Source organism: Eptatretus burgeri, chromosome 11 (genome assembly GCF_056783735.1).
Source record: "Eptatretus burgeri isolate ZD-2024b chromosome 11, Ebu_testis_v1, whole genome shotgun sequence".
Lineage (NCBI taxonomy): Eukaryota > Metazoa > Chordata > Myxini > Myxiniformes > Myxinidae > Eptatretus > Eptatretus burgeri.
The window spans coordinates 80798215-80815280 of record NC_140971.1 but is presented as its reverse complement, the minus strand read 5'-3'; the positions used below and the strand labels follow the sequence as shown (position 1 = coordinate 80815280).

Genomic DNA, 17066 nt, shown 5'->3' with positions numbered 1-17066 from the left:
CAGTTATAGTTCTTTTCTCCATTTTTTTTTGGGGGGGGGGGGGTTGGAAATCACTTAAAACATGTAGAAATGCAAAAAAAATTAAAAAATCGAAATTTTGTTGAAAAAAAAAGTTGCAAAAATTTTTTTTTCTCTCACAATTTTTTTGGGGAGGGGGGCTTGGAAATCACTTAAAACATGTAGAAATGCAAAAAAAATAATTTCTCTAACAATTTTTTTGGGGGGGTTGGAAATCACTTAAAACATGTAGAAATGCAAAAAAATTTCTCTCACAATTTTTTTTGGGGGGAGGGGTAACAATTTTATTTTGGGGGGGGGGGGGATTGGAAATCACTTAAAACATGTAGAAATGCAAAAAAAAAAAATTTTCTCTCACAATTTCTTTTTGGGGGAGGGGGGTTTATATCGCCACCAAGTCCAAAATTTAATGGCATGATCCTTGGACCATACCTAACCCCCCCCCCCCACCAAGTTTCTTCGAAATCCGTCGAGGAGTTTTTCCGTAATACTGTTCACAAACAAACAAACAAACAAACAGAAAGGGGTGAAAACAGTAACCTCCATCCATCTTCGAAGATGGCGGAGGTTAAAAATGCGACTTTGTAATGAAGCTCTCATGCATTTAAGTATCAAATAAAGCTGTGGACATGAGATTAGATAAACCTCACATTCACTTGGTCTAGATCTGTACGTGTGTGTCACAAGTAACCGCATCTTGTAATGTTATATAGCTGTGAAAACAGGAAAATAGAGCTGGGACACACCCATTTCAATTCCAAAGGTGAGCAGGACACTTGGAGCAAAACAGCTTCGAGACAACAATGACATACCTTGGAAATTATATAAAATCACATCATCAAATTTGGCTGCCCACCAATTGTGAGGTGCTGTAAGCCGATTCATCTCAGTGGTCTCATCTCCGCAATTGTCAGACTGGATATTTGGGAGGTAGTGTGTTCATTTTTTAACTTGGTTTGGGTTTGATTCTCGATCGGGCTGTAAATTGCGACAATGGCGTGTTCGCAGGCAGGGAGTTGCATCAATGAGTATGCTGCCCATCAGATGGGACGTTAAGCTGGGATCCATTTACAGCAGTTGGACATTAAAGATCCCAGTCTTTCGAGAAAGAGTTATTGCCAGCATTCTGAACAAATTCCAAATTCCTGGTCCAACTTTCAGAAACCATTGCATCAACGGCACAGTTGTCCTCCAGAAATGATTGCAATCACCAGCCACATACTGCATATGTTGCAATCACCAACAAAACTTTGGTGTTAAGCAGGCAAGTGTGTTATTGCCAGTATCCTGAACAAATGCCAAATTCCTGGATGAACTTGCATGACGTGCGGCGTCAGCGGCATGGCAATGGCTCAATGATGATGGAACCAGTGAACCAAATTAATAATTGAACATGGGTCCAATATGCATTTGCCAAATATATAAATGCATTACCACGATTTAAACAGCAACACCCATATTTTAGTGTGCTCAGAAAACCTGAATCCATTCATTGATCTTGGTTACAAATTAATTCAGGTTCGAGTGTGACTATCCATCCTTACAGGCTGCTATATTTTCCTTCCCAGCCTCGATGCTACACTAGTGTGGAAACTGTGATGCCAAACTTAGGAGTATCTTAAACAATGTTTATATTTTAAGAATGACAAGTATTGTACATTTTGGGTATTCTTAAGAGCTTACTACAATACAAGCACACTCGTATACTCTATTCATGCCTGGTATTGGCTTTATAGTTAAGGTGGAATCGTGGGATCCTGAGTTCAAATCCCCTTGGCTGTTGAATTAACACCAGGTGGGGTTGACTCTGCCTGTCATCCTTCTGAGGTTGGCAAAATGAGTGCCAGCTTGCTGGTATCCTGCGTTGGAGTGGTGACCTGTCCAGGATTGTGCCCAATATCCAAGGAGACTGCTTAGGCAGGGCAGCAACAATGCTCTGCACTGATGGATGGATACTCTATTTGCAAATTGTAAGGTTCCCCTCTGTGGGGTTATACCTTTGCATTCCATCTTTCACTCCTCTAAGTTGTTGAAACTTTTGAAGGTCTTGACAACCATCAATGTATCTCTTAGCAAGGGGTTAAAGCACAAAATCTACTCCTCTTAGATTCTTGGTTCAACGTCTCTTGGTCTTTAATCATATTTAATACGATTTGGACAACCTCCACTATCTCCCAACCACCTTTCAATCTTGGCCCTTCTCCACCAGAAATTTAGAATTCGAACAGCAATGCACTTCCTGTAAAACATCTAAAATCCAAACTATGTTCAACTCTACTCCATTGTCTCACAGTGCTGAAATCACCTCCAGATATTCCAACCCACTCCTCTCTTCAGTCCTTCAATGTGGTGATCGTATAATCACTACTCTATTCTACTCTGCTCTCTAACTGTGTAGAGACTACTTACAATAATCTCAACTTCAGCTGATCTTGCTCGTCTGTCCATTGTCAAAATATTAGCCTTCCAAGCTCCTGTCATCCAGATTTTCCATGAAAGATCTTTGGTTAGAAAGATAACACAAGCGGCACAATTGCGAAACATGCTCGGACCACCCACTATATGAGCTCTCAGTAGCACTTGCAAAGTGAAACGTCGCATCAAAGATGTAAAACTGGCTGAAAAAAAAAATCAACAGATGAGCTTGTGATACAAATGCCACTCTGTTCCGTATGCACACACCCCACAGGTGTTGTTTTTTTCTTTCATATCACGCTGTTCCTCCCAACAATTATAAGAATTAACAAAGAATGAAAGAATACATCCCTTCGGGCAGGACAATTCCGACAGCGGCATATTTTAATAGGACTTGTAATACCCCCTCCCACCAGGAGTGGCACTATGCCATACATTTACATAGAGAAAATTTGGATCGTCACCCATCCTGAACCCCTCGACCTTTATTTTGAACTGCCTAAAACCCCCTGTACACACTACAAGTACAAACAGCAGTTTTCAACTCATTCTGTCCAGCAATTCAGCAGTTCATAGAAGTCAAAGAAACAAACAGACTTATCAGACTATAGTAAGATTTCATAAAGAGTAATGGCTATTCCTAAAGCATTCAATCCTATATATAATTAGCCAAACCTCAAAATACGTATGTATGTTTCAGTACAACCATTGGTTGGACAGCTGGCCTGGCTCCACCGACAATTGGAATCTGACTACACCCCTGATAAAATAAATCATACGTCCGCCATTTTGCTGCTCCGTTCAGCCCAAGACATATTCAGAAGTGTTATACTCACAATCTCCATGCCTTCCCTATAAGTTTTCTCTTCAGTGTAAAAAAAAAAGACTAAATGCAACTGTTAAAAGCATTGATCACCAAATTTCAATAGGTTGCAGCACAACAGTGTCACAGGCGTTCTGAGGCACACAGTTTGTGTAGGCCCCAGACTTCAAGCGTGTGTGTGTGTGTGTGTGTGTGTGTGTGTGTGTGTGTGTGTGTGTGTGTGTGTGTGTGTGTGTGTGTGTGTTCATAAAGCATAACATTCTCTCTGCTAACTCCACTACCCATATATATATATATATATATATATATATATATATATATATATATATATATATATATATATATATATCTGACTGTCTCTGTCTCTGTCTCTCTCTCCACTCACCATCTCTCACTCCTCTGCTTCTCTCACCCCTATCCCACCCCATCCCTCTCTCTCTCTCCCACCCTTCTCCCTCTCTCTCTCCCACCCTTCTCCCTCTCTCTTCCACCCTTCTCCCTCTCTCTCCCACCCTTCTCCCTCTCTCTCCCATCCCTCTTCCTCTCTCTCTCTCCCACCCTTCTTCTTCCCTCTCCTACCCCTCTCCCTCTCCACCTTCCTCTCTCCCTCCCATCCCTCCTCTATCCTTCCCCTCCCTCATCTGTCCTTCCCATCTCTCCTCTATCCTTCCCATCTCTCCTCTATCCTTAATATCCCTGTCAGCGAAGCAATGGGTTGGATTTGCTATAGTTGCAAATAATTCATCGGACGTAGTCTATGTAACTTTGTATGTACAGTACTGCAATTATAGAGTTGCCAGCCTGGTGTTGGCTCAGTGGTTAGGGTGATGGCTTGAGATCCTAGGGTCCTGAGTAGTGGTTAGGGTGACGGCTTGGGATCCTAGGGTCCTGAGTTCAAGCCCCGTCGGCCACTGAATTAATACACCAGGGGGTTGACTCAGCCTGTCAACCTTCCGAGGTTGGTGAAATGAGTAACCAGTTCCAGTGTGTGTACTGGTAGAGGGGCACTGCATCAGCGACACAGTCGCGCTTCAACAAATGATAGCTACCCCGGCAGCTAAGCTGCCATACGACCACCACCATAGAGTTGCTATACATCCGGTTTTTCCCAGACTTGTCCTCCTTTCCAGTCCTCAAATCTCCATCCAGCCGGGTTTTTAAATATCTAAAAATGTCCGGGATTTTTTGCCATTTTTTGGCTTTTGCGTTTTCAAAAGGATACATTTTAAGATTAGGGATCCTTTTTTTTTTAACCTTATTTAAATGATTAAACCACTTTTTATATACTTTCTTACGGTGATAAAATGTGATTATGGAATGTTTGGACCAGGACAGTTTGGTACGAGTCTGTACTCCTCCATCATGGCATAATGAACGTGTTCGAGCATCGACGTTGGACATTCATGCATCCACTTCGTGTCCAATCTCGGGGCGGGGGGAGAGGAGAGGAGAGGAGAGGAGAGGAGAGGAGAGGAGAGGAGAGAGTCCAGTGCGGTGCTCAGTCCGAGTTTCAGTATCTTTTCTGAGACCGTACCATACACACTTGTTTGATCTTCTCCAAGAGCTCTTTCCAATGCCAAAACTAAAACATACATTCACTGCAGAACTAAAGACAAAAATCCCGTGTTTTTAAGTTGTCGAGAGCAATGGAAAGCCGAGTGCTTGGTATGTAGAGCTGGTACGTACGTATGTCTCTGTGGCAAGTAAAGGTCCTCTTGATTTACAATCTCATAGAGACCCAAACACATTATTTCCACAAATAATTCAGTATTTCGACTGGTAGAACGGCGGTTTGCAGTCAAAATTAACTGAGCTCCGAAACACACCGAATAAGACTGCCGATAAGATTGCTCAATGTGCAAATGAAACTCTTTTCAAGAGTGTCCTCTTTTTCAGTGTTCATCTCCAGAGTGTCCTCTTTTTTGGAGTGTCCCTCTACGGAGTATCCCTCTTTTTTGGACGTAACTCTCCAGAGTATCCCTCTTTCTTGGAGTGTCCCTCTCTGAAGCATCTCTCTTTTTTGGAGAAACCCTCTCCAGAGTCATCGTCTTTTTTGGAGTGCCCTCTTTTTTGGTGGATCCCTCTCCAGAGTATCCCTCTTTGTTGGAGCGTCCCTCTCTGGAGTATTCCTCTTTTTTAGAGTGTCCCTCTCCAGAGTATCCCTCTCTTTTGGACGTAACTCTCCAGAGTATCCCTCTTTTTTGGAGTGTCCCTCTCCGGAGTATCCCTCTTTTTTGGAGGATCCATCTCTGGAGTGTCCTCTCTTTTTTGAAAGTTAAAATATGGGAACCCTATGTGATGAGTCTTATGCACCTGTCATTTCTAAGGACTCCCCCCCCCCCCCCCGAGTTATCAAAATTCAACAAAATTTCATTTCATTGTCATTGCAAATCTCAAAATAGTTGAATACCTTCTTCTTTGTGCGTATGTAGCACAAGGCTGCAGGGTAGCATCATTGACTGATGGCACAGCTGTGCCGCAGATGCAACGCCCTCGGCTATTTAGGGCAGGAATTTGTAAATTTTTCTCATGGTGCTGGTTGCTGGTGATAGCTCGCCTACTCTTCGTGAAGGACACCATGGGATCTTTAAGATCCACCAACGAATGCTAGCAGACGAGACGCCCAGTTTAACGTCCATCCGAGGGACTGTGCACACATCGATGAATCACCTTGCCTGTGAAACACCAGGATGACAGTTTATAGCTTGTGAACGCACAAGGAGAGGTCGGGATTCGAACCCAGGCTAGACAGCTTTTGGAGTAGAGTGTGCAAACCTCTCGGACATCCCACCAGTCGCTGTTCATTACCAAAAGTAAGAACTTTCAATCCTTTGTAACTGAATGATTCAGGCTCGACTCTCAGCATCATAAGGTGGGTTCCCTGAGGTTTCAAGATTTTCAGCCCAGAACCCCTCAAACGGCGGGTCCACAGCCTCAGCAGGTCCATGATCTTGGCTGCATTCAAACGTCCATCACAAACACACACACACAAACACAAACACACACACACACATACACACATACAAACACACACACAGACACACACACACACACAGACACACAGACACACACACAGACACACATACAAACACAAAAACACACACACACAGACAAATACACAAACACACACACACACACACACACACACACACACACACACACACACACACACACACACACACAGACAAATACACAAACACACACACACACACACAGACAAATACACAAACACACACACACACACACACACACACACACATACACATACACACAAACACACACACATACACACACACACAAACACAAACACACATACACACATACAAACACAAACACACACAAATACAAACACAAACACACAAAAACACACACACACACACACACACACAGACAAACACACACAAACACACACACAAACACACAAAATACATGAATGGTGCGTTTCCTGATTGCACTGACGTATTAAAAAACCACAAAACTGACCACAAGGACAGAAAAATGTGCACTTGTTGATCATAAACCAGAAAACCTACTTCGTCAGGATACAAGTACAAGGCGACGACTTGAGCGAGATCGGATTCGGATTCGGAAGAGGAAGAGGACGTTATGCCAGACGGGTTACCTGATTACAGCATCATCCTCAGGTAAAGGTGATGAAGGTGAGGAGGTTGCCATGAGGTTCGACGTTTGCCGTCAACATCGCACCTGTCCCTCGCGCATCGAAGACCGACGCACCACCGACAGGTAACCAGGTACACGGAGCGATACGCGCGCTCCGTAACAAGCGAAACAAAAGTAAAATAATAAAAATCCTCTTCGCTCCTCCTTCATGACGTCACAGTAACGAGGGGCGGAGTTCCCCGTGAAGACCACGCCCACAACGCTGTTGGACTCTTGCCACGCCCCCTTCCTTGCTGATCGCACCCTCCAAGCTGTCCGTGTATATGACCACTCCGAATGTGCCGAGTAAACTGTGTTCCTCGCCCAGTGCAATGTTTTCTGTCCTCTCAAATTGGCACGAACACGTCCATACGGACTTGGTGGTGGTGTGATAGTGGACCGTCCGCTCTCAGCCTCGAACCGTTACACGCGACGGAGAGAGGGTGTTATCCGGTTTAAAGGCTTCATCGTGACAAATGTTCATGACTCTAAATCTTGATATTAATCATGGGGCTGGCCGTGTAATCAGGGGGTTCTGAGCCGTCTCGTCCTCGTTCAAATCCCAACCCGGGTATAAGGTGTCATCCTGGTGCTTCACAGGGTGAGGTATCAACGATGTCTGTGCGTCGTCCTTCAGATCAACATTACACTGGGTGTCCCATGTGCAGGCATTTGTGGCTGGACGTTCAAGATCCCACGGTGTCCTTCGGGAAGAGGAGGCGAGTCATCGCTGACACTGTGACAGTCTGGTTGCACGTTTTATGTAGAGAATGTAGGGTTTCCCCTCGTGCTGTTAGCTTTCCGACAGGGTATGGCAATCTACTTTGTAGCAGCTGTCTTCCTGAATGAATCATTCATTGTACCAGGGAAGAGATGTTGGGCAGAATAGCTGGAGGTGTGAATCTCCATGAACTGATACAAGGAGGTCGGGTGAGCATGGGGGGGGGGGGAAACAGAGAGAGAGAGAGGGAGAGAGAGAGAGAGAGAGAGAGAGAGAGAGAGAGAGAGAGAGAGAGAGAGAGAGAGAGAGAGAGAGAGAGAGAGAGAGAGAGAGAGAGAGAGAGAGAGAGAGAGAGAGACAGAGAGACAGAGAGAGAGAGACAGAGACAGAGAGAGAGTGAGAGAGACACAGAGACAGAGACAGAGACAGAGAGACAGAGACAGAGAGACAGAGAGACAGAGAGAGAGACAGAGAGACAGAGAGACAGAGAGAGAGAGAGAGAGAGAGAGAGAGAGAGAGAGAGAGAGAGAGAGAGAGAGAGAGAGAGAGAGAATATGAAAGTCACAAAGACTGTTTATTCGTTTTTATTTCACGAGTTTATACAATTTAAAACTCTTGCACCAATGGCATGCTGGCGCTCTCTATCGCTCATTTCCCGAAGTACAGTTGCATTGTTCACGTTTTACGTGCATTATTCAATTGTTTTATACAATACTGTGTAATTTTACAACGAAAACGAATAGTGAAATAATGCCATGTATTGTGTCCTCTTGCCTGAAGACTGTACGACTGAAATGCATCATCATCGATATCATGCTGATGAGTTTTTATGAGAGTTAAACACGTGTCTGTCCACGAGTGGCTGTCCCCAGGTGTCCCCAGGTGTCCCCAGGTGAGGCTTTCCAAACAGCAGACTTGATTTACGATACAATTGCTCCAGTATCAATCCCATGAAGGCAATGGTGAAACACTAGTTAAACCTCAAGTTGAGGTGTGTGGCAGAGGTAGACTCCCCTTGTTGATGAGCACCATTCCATAATGGCTTATGTGGGAATTGAGGTCGGAACCACTAAATGATTCCGGTCATTCAAGCTATGTAACATTTCCTTGCATTTATCTAAGACGCATCGTGGAGCTTGTATATAATCACGTACAGGACAAAGACAACAGTAAACATCAGTGTACTTTGACAAGAAATGCAAGGACACCAGTAAACAATGGACGAATGCACATACTGTATGTGAGATTTGAACCTGGGTTCACGTACATCTTGAGCCATTGGGTTCAGATTGGAACACAAACAGGACCACCACATTTATTTCAAAGCTAACTCGGCTTTTCTATGTCATTCATTTATCTTTCCCAATTTGAGTTCAAAGAAATTTCACCACGTGTGGTGTCAGGTATTTCAAGCTTCTCGGTGCTGTTCGTGCAAACCAATGCAGCAAGGAGTTGTCCGGTCACGACCATAAGTGCAAGACCTGTTCCTGCAAAAAAAAAACATTTTTTTTTAAAAAATAAATAACAAATTAAAAAAAAAACGATGAGTTTCTTCGAAATGTGCCGTATGTTAAAATTTTGAGGATGAACCCCAAAACATAGATCAACTGTATTTTATGTCCTTCGTGGATGTCTTTTTTCGTTTGTTTTTGTATACATTGTCAAGGCTCGTATGAGAGCGACCACACAATGCACAGCAAGGGGGGCCTGAGACAAGAGGGTGGGAATGGGACTGGTTTTTGTCAAAATGAAAGATGAAAAAAGTACAGAACCTCAATAAGAAGAATGGTCTTTCATCTAAAGTTTATTAAAAAATAAGGACGGAATTTTAAAATTCAACTGAAATATATAAACAGTAGGGCTATTCAGAACGATCGACAAAGGAGAAAGTCACAATCGTCCAAGACACGTCGAATAAACAAACAAAATGTGCAAACGCAGCAGATTTATTACAGAAATAACTAGATTCCATTGAAGACAAAGTCTTCGATATCCCCCACCATAGTAAATGAGGACAAGTAGCAAAAGGCACCAGTTCAATTTATTCTTGATGTGTGTACCAAATTTCATAAAGAAATAGTTAATAGTTTTGCAACTATGCTCCGGAAACAAAGGTTAACCTCAATTATTTCTTAATACCCAACTTGTTTCCATGGAAAGTGACAAATTTTATTGGAGGAAATCTCTAAATATCAAAAGGCACCAGTTGACCACTTGCTTGATATGTGTTCCAAATTTCGTAAATATATATTGAGGGGATTTGTAGTTTAGCTCCGGAAACAAAACGTGACGGACGGAACGACGGACAGACGGAACCCATTTCTATATCCCCGCCAACTTCGTTGGTTGGTGGGGGATAAAAAAGTTTATGTATTTTCTTAAAGGTCCACAGAATCAAAATCATGTTTGGTTTCATGAATAGACATGGCTTCTAACACATAATCGTTGTTCTTTTCTTGAATAAGTATCTTGAAAGGAAGATTTTAATGTTGTCGGTGCCCCTTTTATGCTCGCTTGGCCCTGCCCCCTCAAAAAACGCTCCATTGGCCCTGCCCCTCCCATGACGTCATCTCGACCTCGGGTTCATACATCTTCGGTCTGACAGCATCTCCTACATCATGATTTTGATTATCGTCGTAATCTGGGGTTTCTTGATCAGAAAATTATTCATCAAATTCACTTTCTGACAGGTCTGAAGCGAGTTGTGCATCCATTATTATCCATTGCTCGCTGACAATCTTTCCCTCGATGACGTCATGGCAGTTCATCTGGAATTTTTAGGGGCGGTACTTGACGTTATCTCTGCTGGAATCCCCCCCCCCTCTCCCTCTCTCTCTCTCTCCCTCTCTCTCTCTCCCTCTCTCTCTCTCCTATTTTAAGTGCAACACCGAAAAAAAAATATTAGAATTAAAACCACTTTCAGTTCTTTGTTGTTTCACGAAAAAATATTTTCACGAAAAATATGTGACCACTATATTCGTTATTGTTGTGTGTCTGTCTGTCTGTCTGTCCCGAGCATAGCTCCGTGGGTTTTGATCCGATCCTGATGAAATTTTGGTGCGTGGTTTATATCATATTCTAGTTGTGTTTTCCTGAAAATGGGCGTGGTGCGCCCATTATGGGCGGAGCCACGCCAAAAAAACGTGCGTTTTTAGGGGTAGCCGATTTCAATTTGCATCTTCTCCTCGGGGTTTTGTCGAATCTGACAGGGGTTTCGGTATTTGGTTTGCCCAATGGCACCTGCATAGCCCCACAGAGCTCGATTTTTCAATTTCATCCCAAGGTCAAGGTCACAAGGTTACGAACTTAGAAAATCATGATTTTGACATAAAAATCCATCTTCTCCGAGGGGTTTGTCGAATCTGGCAGGGGTTTCGGTATTTGGTTAGCCCAATGGCACCTGCATAGCCCCACGGAGCTCGATTTTTCATTTTCGTGTCAAGGTCACAAGGTCACGAACTTAGAAAATTGCGAATTGTGTTTTTAGGGGTAGCCGATTTCAATTTGCATCTTCTCCTCGGGGTTTTGTCGAATCTGACAGGGGTTTCAGTATTTGGTTAGCCTAATGGCACCTGCATAGCCCCACAGAGTTCGATTTTTCATTTTCATCCCAAGGTCAAGGTCACAAGGTCACGAACTTAGAAAATTGCGATTTTGACATAAAAATCCATCTTCTCCGAGGGGTTTGTCGAATCTGGCAGGGTTTTGGTATTTGGTTCGCCCAATGGCACCTGCATAGCCCCATGGAGCTCAATTTTTCATTTTCGTCCCAAGGTCAAGGTCACAAGGTCAAGGTCACAAGGTCATGACCTTAGAAAATTTCGAATTTCGACATAAAAATAATATGACCGCCCAAACTGTGAGAGCTAGAATGACAATATTTTTTATGCATAATCTTGAGGTCATTCCCCACCTAAAGTCTTGAAACCATTTTGCTCTATCTCGAACACCTTGCCCGTGGCGCCCCCTTCAAGTTTGTTTTTACGCTGATTTCATCAAAGTATGGATAATCCGTGGAGTGCGAAATGCCATACAGCCTATATGACGTTATGTTGTTCCTGGAATGTTCCAGAGGAAGTTTTGCACCAAAGGTCATAATCCTTGACCTTTGAGCGTTAAAGTTCACAAAGGTCAAATTTTCAAAGTTGTGGGACTCGAACCGGGTTTTCAACCATCTTCGACGAACTAACTCCATTAAGCTATAGCACGCATCCTGTTTCCTTATTTTAATGTCCACAACATTGTTTTGTGACCTTTAAAGGTTATGCAAAGGTCAAATTTTTAAAGTTGTTGAACGAAACCGGATTTTCGACATTTCGCAGCTAATAACCTGTCACTCGTACCACATCATGTTGATAATTTTTATAACTTGGTCAAACATTATCACATTGTCTCATCCTTGACTTCTGAAACAATCTACATCGTCAAATACCGCTCGTGAACCATCGTCGTCTTCAGACTTGTTTATATTATTACCTAAAATCAATATGATGACATCAAAAAAAAAATTCGGTTTTCTGATTCTGTGGACCTTTAAAACGATCTACCTTTTTGCGACTGACCGATCATCTCTCCACGTGCTTTTGTGTACTCGACATTTCAAAAACCCGTCGAACATTTAGCTTCCATATTGCAGATATCTACTCCTCATGACATTATCTCAATCCGATTAGATCATGGCTGTGATTGGCTGAATTATAGTGCCATGGCAGCCATCTCGGTAACTTGACTTGTGTACGTGATATTTCAAAAAACGTTCAACATTTAGCTTTCATGTTACACAGATCTATTCCTCATACCACCCAAAAGGTGGGGGACCGAGAGTATCAGCTCCTTGTTGAATTTCAATCAAGAATGAATGAACGTTTCCACACTTCTGACAATGACATCCATTTCTTCTGAAATTTCAGGCACAGAAGTCCAGTGATTCTCCCAAATTATTTGTTCGACATGTTTCATGTTTACTAGAGTGCAACAATTGGTTGCATACGAGAATGCTCAAGATTGTTCACCCATTCATAGCCTTTCTTGAACTTCCTCATTTTTTATTTTGTTTTTACAGGATCTAATGCTTGTAGTGGAGTTGCCAGATACATGACACACACACATCTCACTCTTCACTTTTTAAACACAATTACATGATATATATGCAGACAATCCAAGCCTGGTGTTGGCTTAGTGGTTAGGGTGGCGGCTTGGGATCCCAGTGTCCTGAGTTCAAGCCCCGTTGGCTGCTGAATTAACACCAGGAGGTTGACTCAGCCTGTCATCCTTCCGAGGTCGGCGAAATGAGTGCCAGTGTACTGGTCCCGGTGTATGCCCCGGTTAGAATAGGTGTACCATATCCCTGTGTGTCGTAAGAGGCGACCAGGGTTGGCGTCAGGAAGGGCATCCGGCCATAAAACATTGCCTCAAGAAAAAGCCAAACCCCTGCACAGCAGGGAAAAATGGCTGTAAAAACGGTCATTTTATTATTATTTATATGCAGACAATCCCCACTGAATTTCAGAAGGTTAAATATTCTCCTCCACAAGGAACTGGATGATAAAGCTCTGTCCACAACATGCATAAATATATTAGCCACCATCTTGGTTTTACCCAGAATGTTTTGATGAGTGTACATGTCACTTACTGTCTAATGTTCTCATTATAACCAATGCCATTGAATAAAATTTCAACGCTGAAGGAGTATTTTTTGCATATTCTGAACAAAAAAGGTTCACGTTAACCTCTAACCACACACAGGTCAATGGCCTGTGTGTGTTATTGCCTCTCCTCTGGTCTCGCTACCTCTGCTCTCTCAACCCTCTGACCCTCTCCAGAAACTCCAGAATGCACACGTTCTTCCAATAACCCCATCCTCTTTAATCTTCCAAATCCAGCTTTTCCATCCACCTTCAAAGTTTTGTTATTTCCCCTGTGTGTGGAATTGCCTTTCTGAGGCTTTCCAATCCCACTCTCCTCTCCAGGGCTTCAAACAGTTGGTGTGCCATCTCCTATCCTTACCCATGACCTGAAGTACCCCCATTAACCCTACCTAACCCAATCACTTCCAGGTTGCCATATATATATATATATATATATATATATATATATATATATATATATATATATATATATATATATATATATATATATATATATATCCCTTTTCCTGTTCATTCATTCCCCTTGCTTATCAGGTCCAACTGTGGCCCCATTGCCCCACTGTCAGTACGTTGCCTTTTTTAACCTTTGGTCACCTCGTTCTTCCATGAGCCTCGGGATTGTACGGCCACAAGAACTGCCCTAAATTTTATAGAACATCATCTCAACGAGTTCTTCTCTTATTGAGACGCTAATGTAGTTCCCTTGAGCCCCTCAACTCACCCAGTACAGTCCACCACTGCCACACCAGTGGAAACGCTCTCATCACTGGAACACAAATTTGCGAAATTATCTTAAAAAGTTATCTGGCACTATTCATTTTGAAGCTAAATCTCAAAGCACATTACAAAGAAGGAAGATGTAAGAAAAGTAAAACATAAAAAACAACAGGAAATAATACATTTTTCCTCCTTTTCAGATAATTATAAAGCAATGGCAACAGGAAAAAGGTAACAACGATAATTATAGAAAGAACCAGAACGACACTCGGGTAGGGCGGATACCTCCGCCAGGCTGAACAGTTAACGCTTTGTATCCCACTGATAGGCCGGATCTGGATCTGCACCTGAAGCAAAATCGAATCGGCTTGTACTTGTTATCATACTAACTCATCCTAGTTGTGTCATAATCCATCCACAACTTTTTGAGATATCGTGCTATGTGTTGTTGTTTTTGGCCCCATCTCTCAATGGTGAAGAATCATTTAAAAACGTATTGAATCCGGATCTTCAACAAAGTCGAATCAATTCGTCCTTGTCACACACCCAACCTGTCCACCAAGCTTCGTCGTCCAATTCTGTCCATAACTTTTTGAGATATCCTGCTTACAGACAGACAGACGTGAAAACATAACCTCCGTCCACTTTCAGTAGCGGAGATAATGATCATGATTATTGTTATGATATCATTTTTTTTTTTGTATCAGGCTGGGAGCATAGCTTAGAGATATGTGTGTTTACCTTTAAGCTGTCTCACCTGTATTGTAATCTCAGTCCAGCTATTAACTATCATCCTGGTGTTTTTTGTTTGTTTGTGTTTTTTTTTTGAGGGGGGGGGGACTATTATCTCCCAAACCACCTCTTACATCCCACCCTCCCCCCATTAATCAACTATAACGTGTAATGTTGCCAATTTACAAGTTTTCCAATTATATCTCGTCCTTCTTTTTAAAATTCCATCTGGGAAAAATACATTTAGTTGTTACTTTAAAATTTAGTTGAATTATATTGTAATGAAAGTGACCGAAGGGATAACAATAGTTGAATGTGTATAAGATAAAGTGAAGTTGTAAAGTTGTAAAGTTGATTCAGGATTCTTCAGTTTGCAGACTGTTTTTCTTATCGGTTGCCTAATATTGGATTCTTCAAAGCGTCATTCTTCCAGCACCTTTTCAAGTTGGATTTATACCGGTTTATAGTCGTGCACATGACGACTTCTCTTGGGAGACTGTTCTGAGGTGTGACTATTCTTTAGCTCAAGGTGTTTTTCCTTATCTCTTTCCTGCAGTCACTCTTAAAAAGTTTGAGTTCACGTGCTCGTGTACAGTTGCACAGCGGTGTACTGAAGAAATGCTCCTCTGGAATATTATCGGATTACTTTGTAATTTTGAAAACCTGCAACATATCAGCCATTTTCTCCTGTACTTGGAGGATGGATGTTCAAGGCTTTTAGTCTCTGGTTAGCTTTGATTTTTGCCATCACCCACAATTTTGGGGACATGTGGTTGTATCCATGTCTAATGCTTGTAAATTTGACCCTAAACAGATGGCTGATTGTGCATTTGATGGAGCTGAAAACTTCTCTGTAAGACACGGTGGAGTACACGATTTGTTCACAGAAAAGTGTAATCCCAATCTCTCCAATACACACGACAATGAATTAATTGATTAATTAATTTTATGACCTCTTCGACCCCTTTCAGGGCATGAGAGTAAAGAAAACCTAAGAATCCAAGTGTCTACAAAACAAGTCACGTTTGGATACTGATGACCAGATATAATGTATATTAAGTACGACTCAGCAGAAAAAAATTCTCTATAACAACAATGAAATTAACAAGTTATTAGAACCTGGATAATATGCTCCCAATAAACTTCACCACGTTAACAAGCTGACCAACATACCCACATTTAATAGCTCTTCCCTTTTATGCGCAGAAGGATTTTCCCAATAATGAGGTTTCATACACTTATTACGAGCTTCAGTGAACGATGGACAGACAAGAAGATGGAGAAATTCGTCACCGGTAGCATTAGCCTCGCATAACGGACATAACTGTTAAGGAACAGGAAGATGATGGTTGTCACAGCGGAGTTTACACATACTGTACAAGCTCTGAGGACTGGAGAGAGTTGCAGTAAATAAGGTTCAAAGTAAAACTTGTTCTTAAATAAACTGTAATTTCATCACAGGGAGTCACTGTTGACTATCTTTCCAAACCTGAACACTCATGTCAATAATTTTGCGTTTGATGCGAGAGTTAAACCATTATTTATCAAAGTTTGATAAATCATACCATATATGGGAATGACCACAGTGATCAACAATACTATTCACAGACGATATCCATTTAGACTCAAATATTTAATCGTCATGAAGACACTTTCCTAATCTAAACATAACAGCAGAAAACCTAAAATTTACCGTTCTCTTGTTGATGAGCTGCGGATTACAGAGCACTTGTATGAGCTGCGGAATTTTCAAAGGACGTTAAAAGAGCCGTATATTTATTGTCTTCATGATATTCCTGGTTTTTTTTTTTTCAACAACAGTCCAAAATGACAACATCTTGGGAGAAAATAGAAGATGCTCTGAGACTAAAACTAAAATTAATCCAACCTAGTTAAGCCCGCTGGATTTCTCAAGAGCGATCTGACTAGTCTTGGGATGACTGCAACTGTTTGTTGCTGGCTTTATAAAGTATCTACCAGGATGGGATGGATCTAAGTAGTGAAGCTGGTGGGAATACTCTTGCTGTGATGTTCAGATAAGACAATCATCATTCTGTCCTTTGTTAGTGCACAGTTAAATTAAATTGGGTAATTAAACAATACAATCCATCTTCTTGTCAATGGCAGCTTGGCTGCCAGATAGCTATAATTTTGTTGGGGCACAGCTATGCCGCTGATGCTGTGCCCCTCTACCAGTACACTGGTAGTTATTTTGCCGACCCCAGAAGGATGACAGGCTGAGTTAACCCCCTGGTGTTAATTCAGCAGCCAACGGAGCTCGAACTCAGGACATTAGGATCCCAAGCCAGCCACCCTAACCATGGAGCCAACA

General features: G+C 42.2%; 2 protein-coding genes across 7 annotated transcripts in view; both read right to left on the bottom strand.

Annotated features, from left to right (window-relative positions):
- ARHGAP18 (Rho GTPase activating protein 18) overlaps positions 1-7085 on the bottom strand; it is an 80632-nt gene extending 73547 nt beyond the window's left edge. For 2 of the 4 annotated variants that reach the window (XM_085847185.1, XM_085847186.1), the window contains exon 1: positions 6879-7063. In XM_085847185.1, coding sequence (XP_085703311.1) covers positions 6879-6931 — 53 coding nt within the window. In that variant the 5' untranslated portion in view covers positions 6932-7063. Of the gene's footprint in view, positions 1-6878 lie in introns of all 4 variants that reach the window. The other 2 variants (XM_085847187.1, XM_085847188.1) reach the window with 2 other exon arrangements.
- A 1120-nt stretch (positions 7086-8205) lies between these two features.
- TMEM244 (transmembrane protein 244) overlaps positions 8206-17066 on the bottom strand; it is a 68567-nt gene continuing 59706 nt past the window's right edge. For 2 of the 3 annotated variants that reach the window (XM_085847182.1, XM_085847183.1), the window contains exons 5-6: positions 14007-14051; positions 8206-9124 (exon numbers count right to left, since the gene is read on the bottom strand). In XM_085847182.1, the coding sequence (XP_085703308.1) occupies positions 8991-9124; positions 14007-14051 (179 nt within the window). In that variant the 3' untranslated portion in view covers positions 8206-8990. The remainder of the gene's footprint in view (positions 9125-14006; positions 14052-17066) is intronic. The other variant, XM_085847184.1, reaches the window with a different exon arrangement.